This window comes from Penicillium paradoxum, assembly GCF_028828445.1.
Source record: "Penicillium paradoxum strain IBT 22861 chromosome Unknown utg000006l_segment0_segment0, whole genome shotgun sequence".
In the NCBI taxonomy this organism is placed as follows: Eukaryota; Fungi; Ascomycota; class Eurotiomycetes; order Eurotiales; family Aspergillaceae; genus Penicillium; species Penicillium paradoxum.
The window spans coordinates 2,598,870-2,612,395 of NW_026643184.1; the positions used below are offsets into that span (position 1 = coordinate 2,598,870).

The window sequence follows — 13,526 nt, forward strand, 5'->3', positions numbered from 1 at the left end:
CTACTCTATACATTCCTACTTCGTAAGGTCTAGAGTAGTCTTATTACTTATCGTCGGTGGATCATATCTTTCCGGTTGTCACAAATGATATACAGGAGTGGTTTGATTCTATTTGGTGATAATGTACATGCCGCATGAAGGCCTTCCCAAGTCTACTCCTTATTTCTTTTCAAGTCTCTTCAAAGCCTCCTGGGCGATTTGACTGCCTTCCTCGTAGCCAATTCCATCAGCCAACGCCTTAGCCTCAGTATACCGCTGCTTAGCGATTTGTGGCTTCTTTTGTAGCTCAGCCAGTTCGCCCAGGTTATACGTCGCAACCACGCAAGTAATATCACACTCCTCGTCACGGATCGGCGGCTGAATATGCGCAGCAACCTCAATAGCTTTCTCCGCCCACTTCTGTGCAGCCTCAACAGTCTGCTCTGCTGTAACAGGCTGTTGCGGCTGGGCCTTAGCGGGCCGTTGAACCTGGCCCACCAATGCAGTAGCGACATCATTCAGCAGCACCACCTGTTTGCAGGAAATGGAGGTTCCTTCAGCGGCGCGGATCAAATCCAACGCACGCATGTACAGCGGCATGGCCAGCTCATATCGCTCCTTGGCGGTATAGGTAGCAGCAAGCTCAGCCAATGCCGTCGCGATCTCAGTGAGATTCAACCACGCCTCGCCTTCTGAGCTCTCACCACTGCTAGAGCTACCAACAGGAAGTCCCAGTCTCTGACGACGGTGCATTTCCTTCAGACAGATCTCCACAGCTGCGACTTGCGCAGCCTCGGCTTTCTTATCATCCTGGATATAGTCACTGGAATACAGCTCACCGAGCTTCATCGCAATACCAACAACTTTCTTCAGCGCCTTGTCCCGCTGAACAGCCTCGTACTCCGCCAGCGCTTTCAGATCCTCCACGGTCCCCTGCAATGCATCGGTGTTCACCTGGACATTATCGGGGATCTGTCGCGCCTGCTTCACCGTCTCAGCAGCGGCAGCAGTATTTCCCGCAGTGACTTGGTCCACCCACACAAGTGTCTCATTCTTCGTCCGCTCCAACACGTCAATCGCCGGCTTCACAAGTCCAGCTTTCTCAAGCATCATAGCGACCTGCAGCTTGATCCCGAGAATCTCATCGGAGTATGGGTGAATCCCCATCTCATATGCTGTCCGCAGCGCCTCCTTATACGACTTCATCGCCTTGGCCGGGTTGAGATCAATCTCGGTGTAGTAAACCGCTGTGCGGAGCGCATCTGCCACCGGCGGCGGGAACTTGTGGTACTGCGGCGCGACCCGCGTCACTTCCACATAGGAGATGTAAGCAAATGCGAAGGCTCCGCCGATGATGGAGAAGATTGCTAGTGGCATGAGGACGGGGTTCTTGCGCCAGATTCCTTTCGAGGCTTCGCGGTATTTGCGGCTGATTTTCTGCAGGATTGTGAGGTTTCGTGTGCCGTGGCTGTTTGCGAGGGGGTTTGCATTGTTGAAATGGGGCTTCAGCGTTGGTCGGGTGTTGCTATTGGTGTATATTGAGCGGGCGATGCTCTTCGTCTGGGGTTGTAGAAGTTTTGCGGCATGCGCGCTCGTGCGCTGAGATGCTGCGCGGAACATTGTGGATGTGCGGGTTTGAATATCTCTTGGGATTGAGTGTGTGGTTCTCCGGCACAATGTGTGAAGTGGGCGTTAAGAATGAAGAGAGAAAGCGTATAGGGCGAGTTGGTGGAGAGTCCGCCCTCGGTTTTCTGGTGGTCCGAGCTCCGCTCCGCCATATGACGTCGCCCGCTTGGAGCATTCACTTATCTTTCTATTCGTTTTGTCTAGATGTTACGTTCCGTTGATCTCGCCTTAATTGAAGAGCTGGTGCAATTTGATTAACCCAGAGCCTCATATTGATCATGTGTGGGCGATATGCTTTGGGTGTGGTACGTTGCGGCTCCTATATCTAGACCGTCCGCCAGCTGACGATCACAAGCGCTTGGCATACATCCAACAACAGCTGCAAGATCAGGGCATGCAAGTAGATGAAGCACCCGATGATGATGAAGTCAGAGAGACATATAACTTTGCACCCGGCAATTTCGGCGCCGTCTATCGCGCTGATGTCTCCGAGAAAGGGCGCTCTGATGTTAGACAAGATGCTGATAGCGAGCGCCAAACCGGAGATTCAGAAAAGGGAAAAGAAGATGATAGCTTAAAAGCCAAGGCGTCAGAAGATGCAGTCATCAAATACAAGATTCAGAGCATGAAATGGGGCCTTATCCCATTCTGGACGAAGCGACAGCCAGATTACGGATCCATGATGCGTACGATCAACTGTCGTGATGATTCATTGATTGAAGATACTGGGATGTGGACTACCATGAAACGACGAAAGAGGTGCATTGTCGTCTGCCAGGGCTTCTATGAGTGGTTGAAGAAGGGGCCTGGGGGAAAAGAGAAGGTTCCGCATTTTGTCCGTCGCAAAGACGGGGAGCTGATGTACTTCGCTGGACTATGGGACTGTGTTTCCTATGAAGGTGGGTCTCGGGTACTTAGACTTGGAATCTTACTCCGACTGATTGATCTTCTACAAAGGCTCTGATGAGAAGCTTTACACCTACACTGTCATCACGACATCTTCCAACGCCTACTTGAAGTTCCTGCATGAGCGTATGCCAGTCATTCTGGACCCAGGGACCGAGGCAATGCGTAAATGGCTAGATCCAAGCCAAAAGACCTGGTCCAGGGAGCTTCAATCGATTCTCAAACCATACGAGGGTGAACTGGAGTGCTATCCAGTCCCCAAGGAGGTCGGCAAAGTTGGAAATAACTCCCCGAACTTTATTGTTCCTGTCGACAGCAAGGAGAATAAGAGTAACATCGCAAATTTCTTTGCTAATGCGAAAAAGAAGGAGAAATCAGACCCCTCACCAAAGGAGGAGCTTACGTCGCCGAAAGTGGACATGGTTCAAGACGAGCAGCGCGATACCAAAGATTCGGAATGGAGTGAAGACAATGCTCCTAAACCGGTGCCAGCTGTTAAGAGGGAACATAATCCAGATACCCCTACCATCTCAGATCAAAGCAAGAAACGAAAAGTTGATGCAAATTCAATTGCGCCATCGCCGCAAAAGAAAAAGTTGCGCAGTGCTACGCACAATAGCCCCATGAAGAAGTCCAGTGGTGCGAAGACAGCTGATGGCTCTCAACGAATTACGAACTTTTTCAAAAAGTGAAGATATTTACAACGCAGTAGATGTACTAAGACAGATGCTGTCTTTTTCTATTTTTCTTTTATGATAGGCTATGCTTTTAGCCAATAATATATGTTAGGGCAGACCTGAAACCTAGCTTCTCCAAAATATATCTCTTTGAACACGCATTTTTATCCATTATATCTATTGACCCGAGCGTACGAAGTAGAATAATCAATTTCAACTTGCAAAATGTGTTGAGTCGGGAACAATTCGAGCGCAAGAGAAGCGAAAAAGAAGTCACTGTGCAAGTCGATCAGCAGTGATCGAATGCAACTTGAAATATAAGGAAAGATGCGTAGAATGTATGGAGATGTTTAAAGGTCAATATATTGTACATAGAATTTAGGGATTGATCGAGGTAAATGTCAAGATCATTTCTCGAGCTCTCGAAGCCTCTGGATTAGCTTTTCTCTGAGGAAAGGACTCAATCCGAAACTATATCAAAATATATCAAAAGATTAGCACCAAATAAAGCATGATCAAATACCCAGAAGGGGATACTTACATTCCATCGCGGGTCAGAATCCGATAGGTACCTGCTAAATGTTAGTTTGGCCCACTGAGCACCATCAAGAAGGGAAACATACCACTTGGCTGATAATTGCCATTGTCTCCAATGAATTGACCTTTTGCATCTACCTCAAGACTTCCGAACATATCCTCAGGCCTGAAATATATTAGCATAATTCTTGTATGAAATAGAGGTAAACACTCACCAAGCAATCCGCCCATAGTCAGGTGGGCGTCTGGTGTCAGACACATGGATCCAGCCACCACGTCCACCAGATCCTGCGCCACCTTGACCACTAGCACCACCACTAGAATCACCTCCTCCTCGACGTCTGATCCCACGCTGACCGGTCATCAACACGCCGCCTGAGCTCAGGTTCGCGCCGGCTACAGAGACCATGACCTGCGCTTGGGACTTGGCATCGGGATCTTCATGCGCATATTTAGAGCATACATCCTGAACGATGTTCAAGAATTTCGGGTTCTCTTTGAAGGAATCTGTTGTTGGTGGGAGTTGGGTTGAGAGTCCAATGGCCAAGTCTGGGTTGACTGGCTCGGAGGGTAACAGTGACAAGATATGGGTTCCATTTGCTGGTTCAGCATTTGGGAATACATACTATCGACATGTTAGCATCAATCAGAGCTTGATAATATGCAACAAATACGTACTATGTGGGGAGATCCTTCCAACGTCGATACACAGCGGAATTGAGTCCATTTGGGAAGACTCTGGGCCTGTCGGCCAAATGCTCTTGCAGCAAACATTGAGATAGAATTATTGATTTGCACTCAATTGTAGACTATTGAATAGCCTATAGGTTGGATATTTATCAATTCACAAATTTGAGACACCCTGGGCAGCTATTGGATCATAGCTCGATGGAAATGGCAGGCGGTTTGAAAGGCGGTGGATATGTACGATGACGACGAAGACAAACTGTACAAACACACGTGATGTCTTTCTCTTGAGCTGTCTGTTTGGGTCGTTCAAATGTTCTCTGACAGACAATTGTGCTCGTCAAATACAGTATACATCGTATACGGAAACGGAGGAGCTTGGGATGGGTCATGAAATTTGATCTGTGTTTTTATCTAACGGTCCTTTTCTTGCGCATTCCTTAGGTTAGCACTCACGGCCGTGAGACTCCAGTCGCATTCAAAGATACCCGGCTTCCTTGCGTTCTGTGCTTTGATACTCTTTACGATACCCATTTTTCTGGACGGCGCCGGCTATATCTAATCTTCAAAATCGCATTACAACCTTCTCTGATCACTCAATCCCTTCAATCATGGCTACGCCGTCGGCCAAACCTGGCGCAACTCCAACCCACCTCTCCTCTCCCCATCCGTCCTCCGCTCCTCTATCTCGATCTCTCGCCCATAAATCACCTTCAATGAGGACACCCACAGGCTCAGGGCCTGGCCATGCACACCAGACGAGTGTCTCATCCCACCAATATGCGACGCCCCTCGCTGCGACTAGTGGGGTTGATGACCCCGTTAATTTCACCTCCCCTTCAGCTCTTTTAGCACTTGGTGGGTATGCCGGTATTAGCCCATCTCCGGTGATCCATGACGGTCTCGTTGGTGCGGGAATGAATGAGAACGATATCCAGAACCTCGGGATGCAGGGAATCAAGCTTGGAGTCGCGCGCGACAATGACGAAGAGCAGAGACATCGCATCGAAGAAGTTGTCCAGCTGCTGCGGGCACGGGTGTCTGGCAGAGGTATCTCCCGTGAGGGCGTGGAACGACTGAGTCGACTTGAAGGCTTCGAATCAATCTGGCAGGGTGATAATCTCAATATCGCGGGTAACTTCGTTGATCTTGAGATCGATTTCTACGCTGGCCTTGATGTTGTCAAAGATGTCAGCTTGCGATATGCCACACCCGAATACACAGAAGGCGTGCGGCGAGAAGAGGCTACGGCAGTTCTGAAACGGACACTCGCACAGTCCCCGGAAGACGCCGAATGCGGGAAATGGAGATCTCTCCAAGAGTTCCACGAAAATCTACACTGGCTTGCAAAACTTGATAAACTTAGCCAAGAAGTTAATTGCTTCGAGGCCTTGGAAAATCTTGAAGAGAACTTCAAGCGGATATGGATGGAGGAAAACAAGAATGGGAAGCACGGCGGTGAATACCAGCATCTTTGCGCTGGTGTGCTTGGTCGTCCTACAATGCATAAGGGGAGTCGAATTGGGCTCGGTCTGCAGTACTGGATCGAGCAAGCCAAAGTCTTGGATGCCAAATCGAATCTCCCGTCTTCGGATGCTATGGAGATTGATCCGCAACATGATCAAGGATCAAAGGACGAATTGGATGATCAAGAAAGATCATGGACTGTTATGATTGAATGTGAAGAAGGATATCCATCACTTCGTATCTCGAAGGAATGGGTCGGGAATGAACCTTTTACTGCAGGTGAAAGCACCGAAGCACTTCCTTCAAACGGTGCTGCCGGGTCTGTGAACTGGCTTGATCCTCCTCAGACTGTGCGGTTGACTCATGGTAATCATGACCCTATGGCTTTAGACTCCAGCATGTTGGAGTCATCGCCACCCAACCGCCGATTTGTCGGTAAACTTGAGCCTGCGCTCGACGTTCCTATTCTCGCAGCCTCCGAGATTTACCGGCATCTTGGTATGACCCTGCCGCAGGAGTTTAAGATGATCACATATGATGCCTTGTTGGTATCAGAATCCTCGCCGTTAACATCACCGGATTCGTCCCCCCAAATTGGTCGCAGGAAGCGCCGCATGTCAGTGCGTGGCGTTGACTCGAAGGGCGAAAAATATACGAAACAACATAACTACACATTCCAAACCTTTGAGTCTATAACTGGTCGGACTATCCGTGATTTGCCTTTCTCACACCCTCGACAACTCTCAGATATTCTTCCCGTATGTGTCCTTTCCCTTGATGTTGTATTTGACTAATGCAGATTAGATCCTCCGACAATATGCCGTCCTAGCCAACCTAATCCGCAAGACGTTCCATCTTCCAGCTAAGGACCAGTCTACTGGAAAAGATCCTTCAGATGGAAATTCCAAAAGCCCCCGCCCCCTCCCATCCAAGCCCAAGACCTCTTTGTTGGCCAAGACGGACCCATCATTTTGAATAATGACGATCCCAATCAGGACCGGTTAAATATGATGTTGGGTCTGAACAGCCTGGATGAAACCAGCAGCATCGGCACTGTAGCCGGAACTTCAACCCTTTCTTTTGACGGAAGAAGCCCCCGGCAACTATCCAAGGACGGTGTAAAGGTGGACGTGACATTACGCATCCAACTCGGCCAAGCGCCTGCCCTCATGTTACTCATCACAGACCAGAGTGAACGCGAAGAGAGCCCCCAGGCCTCTCAATCCACCGAACCTTCCACGCAAATCGCTATCTGTTTCGAAGTCGGGCTCAACGGCCGTATCTCGGTCGTGGAAACTGCTGGCTTTGTGGACGGCGAGCAAGGCGGAGACACTGAAATGCAGGGCATGGATAACTCAGATTCGGATCTGCAAGATGTACAAAAGAAGATTGCTAGGGTGCTTGAAGTTTCCCAAGACTTGAGCATACTGGTCGAGTGGGTCCTGCGTTGGATGCAACAACGGGCTGGGAATGTGTGAGAAACGGTGGCACTGGAATAACTGAGAATATTTCTTGTATATCTTTGGCTAGTAGCTTTCAGGTCTCCCAAATCTTCATGACTTATGTTCGGGATGATGTTGGTCACTACGTAGGGATCCAAATGGAGGAGGGAGGCAGTTATATTGGGGAAGGAGACTGAGCTCTTGACTCTTTAGTCTACGAGGGTAAATGGTTGAGGCATCAAGATACTGTCTCAACGCATTGGCCTCAATCAGCCTGAGGGTGATCGTCTATATCTAGAAGACAAGCCATCACAACAGCCCCGTTTCTCGAATCGGTGTCACCATTCGCGGAGAAGACCGCCCCCTCCCCCGTCAAGTTGGGCTGTTTTCGCATCATTTCCAACGCTCCTGTCTCTTAATCAAAATTGCCTCTTCTTAGTGCTCAGTATGCATACTGTTAGCCCTCGTTTTTTCGGAAAGCTATCTTCCCATTAGCGTCATGAGCGGATCCCCGATGTTCTCCGCAATTTCTCTTACCTGAGATGGACTATACCTTCCCACACAGCGTGTCGTATAGAACGACATTTTGCTTCTAGCCACTTAGTGCCATTTGCGAGGTCATTCTTCTTCATGATCGCTGCAGCATTGTCACTATCCGTAGATCACACTACTGGAAGTTTTTGCCGAAAGCTCATCTGATCCTGGGGCTTCAACAGCCACGTGCACTCTATGCCTGCTGTTTCAAAAGCCACGGACTCAGCTGTGGTGCTGACACTGGTCACGATGTCTTCTTTTATCGAGGTCCAGCTCATTGAGCACCCATCGAAATAGAAGATACAAGCCTCCGTAGAGGACTCGTCTTCACAGTCGTTAGATGATGGGTCCACGTAGCCATTTAGACCTTTGTCGCTTTTGCCAAATAGCAAGTCGAATCCTTTGGTTCCTTTTCTCGATCTCCTCGGTCGATTCAGCTGTTGCAGGGTCCCTGCCTTTCCAATGCATGGAGCTGCGGTGTGACATTGCAGCTTATTGACAGCCAGTGCACTATCAGGACAGCTTTTGTCGCTCAGCTTGCCCAGTTTCTTAATACACTCTGCGTTTGCTTTCAGTTGCTCTTCTGTCCGGAAATGGATGGGACCCTTCCAAATCCCTTTTGAAGATTTCACTCAAGGTACATTGACTTGATCGAAACAGGGAATAACCAGCCCAGGAAGAGCCACAGGACTATGCGCCCATCATGAGCGTAGCTGCGAGAGCGTTGGCTGACGAAATATCACTGTTGCGCAGTAAAGGCAGCAGGTAGGGTGGTGCCGTAGGAATCCTTCAATCCTTCTAGTCAGCAACGCGAACCTTCTGCATGTCTGTCATCGGATCCTTCACCAGGGAGAAAACTTTTGCCATCATCTGGGATGCATGAGATGCATGTCTCTCAGTTTCTTCCCCCATTTCAAGGCCTGGTAGTATTCAACACTAACCTCGCACCCCAGCTTATCGAACGAGCAGTCTCCACGCTGCTTTATGTTTCATCGCAGATTCCATCAGACCACAGATTCCCCAAGCTTCTCCTATCCACAAGAGCCATTAGCGGAGATCGATATGGGAGCAAGCTTGCATTGTCCACGAGCTAGCACAGAGTAATCCAACTAGGAAGCCGCCCACAAACTCCCTATGCTCCTTCTCGTTATGATCCCGAACCACATCTTATATGCCCACCCAGAACTCCCTCAAGGTGTGCCGCCAACGGCCAAAGCCGTCAGTTGGCATTAGGCTAAGGTGTGTGATTGGGTCGTCGCAAACGCATACCAAGTGACGACTGGCAGGGTCCCTCAAGGATTGAGAGTGGGTGATAACAAACTGGTTCATCCTTCGGGTAGTGCCACAGACCGCAGTAGTATGAGCACGGGCTGCGACTAGGAATACAAGGGTCGGGTATCAACCAGGACAGCCAATTTTTACATGTATCTAGCCTGCTCGCAACAAGGGCCATGTTCAGCCATATGATTCTGTACCAGTTTCCGAAAAGCGGCAACGAGACGTTCGAGTTTACGCCCCAGATCAGAAAGCAGGCCATTGGGCAGGGACGGGCGACTCATCATGGAGCCGCCGGAAGGACCAGGACGGAAAGGGTCAGAAACTTGCCAAAAACGAGCAAACCAGGCAACGACAGCAAGAAACTCGTATCGATGGCCTTCAAGACTCGCGGGCAGCTGAAAGACAAACACATTTCCGATCAGGTCTCGAACTGATTTTCAAAACAATGGCGCCTGGGAGAGACACGTACCCTTTCACAGGCCCACTGGTTCTGGTGGCAACTCATGCAAGCGTTTCGGTCCTGGGAATCCTGGACGCAGTGGAATTCAAATGGAGCGGAGAACCCAGATGCGGTCCCCTTCTCAAGCCACGCGCGTAGACTCTTAGAGACACAAGGAAGACAATGAGGGACATTGCTAGAGAGCCGACCGGGGCCTCTTTCACGCCGACGCGAAAAGCATGGCTTAGTAAAAGGTCCGTTATAGCCACGTATTGGAGCTGGATCCCCCCTGATTGTGATTGGGACTTCGCTCCGGCCCTCATTGTACGAACATGTCACAGCCAACGGACGCTTTCCGTCAAAAGCGTCCAGTATATCCACAATGACCGTCATTCATCAGCCCTGTAGTGCATGTTGTTGTTGAGGTAACATCCACGTTAGATCGCACGCCAACGATCCTGACGCTCAAGCCCCCTGTGTTCATGATAGCGTTGATACGACACTTGCTCAACCACCCGATTGCCATGGCCTCAGCCTTCAATCATTTTCTTTTATCACTTTTTCCATGCCTGCTTGGTGATGTGACTTGACGCGCTTGGTCTAGATTCATGAGGTAGACAATGCCCCGTGGCGGACTGTCCACCATAATCCGGTACATCACAAATAGACATTCTCTTATGCAGGAAACAGCTCTGGCAGAAGGACACACAGTACAGGTGTTCTGACTCTGCCGCTTTGTTTCCCATCTTTCAGTTCCAATGGGCGGGCCCGGAACGTGGGAGTAGAACTGTCATGGCATTTGATGATTGTACCCATCCACTTGAACTTGCTTTACTGGTCCACCAAGCCGAGAAAGATGGGACAAGATTCCAGATCTCATGCTCAGTGCTGGGGATAAGGGGAAGCGGAGCTGCAGCAACGGTGGTCTTTGGTCGGCCAGATTCTGTCGCAAAGCCTTCTCTGTCGACGATTGTGGACACGTTCAAGCATATGGCGGGTATTTGGGGAGAAGTGTTTATATAAAAATAACACCTGAAAAATAGAGGAAACAGTATTTATATAGGGAGGGAATTGTAGATATTGAAAAAGAGGATGACTGAAGACGATAATTTATATATCAACCCAGGAGATGAAGGGAAAAGGGGAAAGTCCCAGAGCATCATCCAGGGAAGGCTCGTTCTGACTACATGTAGCTAGAGGAATAGAGAATACTACAGAGTAGATGGAGCAAACATAGCAAACATCGCAGAGGTTCTTTGTTATTTGTCTTCCAAGCTTGGAGGGTTCTCAGTTGAGCCGAGCACAAACACAATGTCCCAGAAGATTGTGATATATGTGAACCAAACGCCTTCCTAATTGGGCCATACCCATTAACCATGCCAACATACCTAGGCTGTATGAACGTACTCCGTACCCCGTACACAATACCTGCCTTCACTCCCCACTCACACCATACATTTGAAACGATCTTTCCAAAATAACGCAGATCTCTCGTATGGACGCACATGCAGGTAACCCTACCCAAACAAGACGTGACCTGCAATTCCCGACTGTTTCAGGGCCGATCAGATAATTCTAGGCCTGAAAACCGATGCGGGGTCCATGGACCGTGCCTAACCTGTGCGTCACGCAGGGCTAGTTCATCCCTGGGGCAGAACCAGGCAGCTATGTACATGCCTGGGAAGATGACCTGACAGATCAGGTGCAAGCAGACCAGCTACTACCCTAAATCAACGTTGACTGGGCGGAGCTCCCATATGCGCCCAGACGGATCACAGCCGACGTTGTAGCCGTTTAATCAAGTTGGGCGTCAGTGCCTTTCCCGATCACATTACCCATCGTACATAAATGCTTTGGCGTCGGCGGTTCCTAGATCGGCCAACGACCGGGGGTTTGGTTGTTGGGATTCTATGAGGCATTTGATCTCGATTTAGTCGGCCAACAAACTTGGTGCAAGGGAGAGCATGTTGTTTAGGGGGCCATGACACATAGGAATTTTGTTCTCGGTGAAGTCGCCTGAGGGTTTTGGGGCGTCATCTCCGACATTAACCCTAAGTGGGCGCGTGTTGAGGCTTGTATCGCTGCCCCTCAATTTCAGGGTGAGATCGATGTCATACCCCGTGACTCGTCTACAAGAGATTCTTATCTCTGCCTGTATTCTTTTTTTGGGGTTTCGCCCCTTTTTCTCCTCTTTCCCCCTTTTACCCCTTGTTTAGTTTTGTTTGTGTAGTTTCATTTTATTCATCCGTAGTGCTGAGAAGCGAGTGACTTGAGACCTGGACATGTATGCGTGTATCGTACTCCGCAGACAGGAAGTCCATATAAAGTCTTGGCACAGGAGCCAATTTACTTCAAACCAGTTGACGATCTGTATCAGAAACAATACAACATACAACATACACACGTTGGAGGTATCCGAGAAACCGAGAATCAAATGGGCCTCCACATGTCATGTCCCTCATTCCCCATTTGAACATTCCGATGAGGCATTTTGTCGCATAGTTCCCCTATAAAACCCTCAAAACATGTTCGTAGATCTCATCCTTCGGCTATTTCAGGTAAGAAATGGGACATATGACCTGATTTAAATCGACGCGGCAAATAAGAAGCAAACAGTTACGTGAATATCAGTTGAATGTGCGAGATTCCAGTCAGCGTGGTTTGTCAATTCGGCTGCGAGCCAATCAGAGCCGAGCGATAAGAATGTCGATCGATGGGTTTATATTTTGATACGGAATATTGCAGATTGCATTGGTTCTTTTTGCATCTGATACTCTGGATTTGGAGACCGCTTCACCGCATTCTGTACACCGTATACAATCACGAAAAGCACTCCGGAGTACACAGTACAACGTACACCAGACCCCCTGGGAAGGTCTAGCCTGGGTACACAGTACCACCGCACAGCCCCCGGACTTAGCCGGTGACTAAGCCCAGATCTGGATGTTTCAGCGTGCTATTAATATATGTTGCAGGCAAAAGGCGACTCTTCAGATCGAAATAGGACTCCAAGCTAAAAGGGTTGGTATGGAACTAAGGCGTACGATGTATGCCATGCAAACCAAAACCTGGAGAAATGAGCTTGGACAGGGCTGAAGATCGGAACCTCCGCCACGCCAGTGGCCTTAGATTCCTGAAATCCCCGAGATTTGCCAGTCTGCCATTTGCCGGAGAAAACACGGGGGAAGGAAGATCTTAGTCGCCACTTTTTTTTTTCCCTTGGAGAATCCCTGACCTAAATCTCCCCGAACTGCATAGTCCTGTACTCCCGGATGAGCATATCAACCTCCAGAGTTTCCATGCTTTTTTTACCTAAAGAAATCACGCCCAAACCACCCACCCGGCTCGTGACTCTTACAGTACCTAATTGAAATCACACATATGAATCACTAAAATCGTCCACGGACCTGTAATACCGCCTTGATTCCCTTATCCATGGCCGGTGTCGGGGTCGGTCCCAGTCCATGGGGTCTGATTGGCCTGCGTGCTGAATCGACGGGAGTTTCGAGAACGTTTTGCCACGGTCCACCCCACTGGTCCGATTATGACTTGATCGCTGTCAGCTGCGGCGTGGCTGGGTTCTCCAGTCAAAGGGAGCGATGCGGAGCTGTATTATAAAAAAGGTGGGTGTGTCTGTCCTCTGTACCCTGTACTCGTTTCCGACACGCGTGAGAATGTACAGATGTATTCTATGGGTACCTGTCCATCCTGCAGGAACACGATACAAAGATCGCAGCAAAGGGCGCATGTAGACAAGTAGTGGCCCAAAAAAAAAAACTTCCAGGGAGCGTTCTAGCCCTTGACATGCGGCGTTGGGCGATAACGAATCACGCTATTATTATTTGGCCATAGCTCCGAGATCTCAGGAACCGCGGAGTCCTTAGGCGTTCACGTATCTTTCAATGTCGCGACGCGCGCGTGATGCTATTAATTCAAATTGCAAATTGCAAATTA

General features: G+C 49.3%; 5 protein-coding genes across 5 annotated transcripts; 3 read left to right on the top strand and 2 right to left on the bottom strand.

Moving 5' to 3' along the window:
• Positions 1 to 159: 159 nt before the first annotated feature.
• On the bottom strand, positions 160 to 1,599 carry N7457_007369 (TPR domain protein; the record flags this gene model as incomplete). Its single annotated transcript, XM_057178412.1, has 1 exon — positions 160 to 1,599. One exon carries the CDS (start codon positions 1,597 to 1,599, stop codon positions 160 to 162), a length of 1,440 nt encoding a protein of 479 aa, XP_057030156.1.
• A 284-nt stretch (positions 1,600 to 1,883) lies between these two features.
• N7457_007370 (SOS response-associated peptidase) lies at positions 1,884 to 3,203 on the top strand (the record flags this gene model as incomplete). The annotated part of the gene is made up of 3 exons (XM_057178413.1): positions 1,884 to 1,910; positions 1,961 to 2,504; positions 2,563 to 3,203. 3 exons carry the CDS (start codon positions 1,884 to 1,886, stop codon positions 3,201 to 3,203), a joined length of 1,212 nt encoding a protein of 403 aa, XP_057030157.1.
• A 522-nt stretch (positions 3,204 to 3,725) lies between these two features.
• Positions 3,726 to 4,499, bottom strand: N7457_007371 (uncharacterized protein; the record flags this gene model as incomplete). Its single annotated transcript, XM_057178414.1, has 4 exons — positions 3,726 to 3,760; positions 3,812 to 3,891; positions 3,941 to 4,350; positions 4,404 to 4,499. The coding sequence occupies 4 exons, from the start codon at positions 4,497 to 4,499 to the stop codon at positions 3,726 to 3,728; spliced, it is 621 nt and encodes a 206-aa protein (XP_057030158.1).
• Positions 4,500 to 5,023: 524 nt separating this feature from the next.
• N7457_007372 (RNA polymerase II mediator complex middle subunit MED1) lies at positions 5,024 to 7,357 on the top strand (the record flags this gene model as incomplete). The annotated part of the gene is made up of 3 exons (XM_057178415.1): positions 5,024 to 6,637; positions 6,684 to 6,727; positions 6,775 to 7,357. The coding sequence occupies 3 exons, from the start codon at positions 5,024 to 5,026 to the stop codon at positions 7,355 to 7,357; spliced, it is 2,241 nt and encodes a 746-aa protein (XP_057030159.1).
• Positions 7,358 to 8,989: 1,632 nt separating this feature from the next.
• Positions 8,990 to 9,731, top strand: N7457_007373 (uncharacterized protein; the record flags this gene model as incomplete). The annotated part of the gene is made up of 2 exons (XM_057178416.1): positions 8,990 to 9,073; positions 9,288 to 9,731. 2 exons carry the CDS (start codon positions 8,990 to 8,992, stop codon positions 9,729 to 9,731), a joined length of 528 nt encoding a protein of 175 aa, XP_057030160.1.
• Positions 9,732 to 13,526: the final 3,795 nt, after the last annotated feature.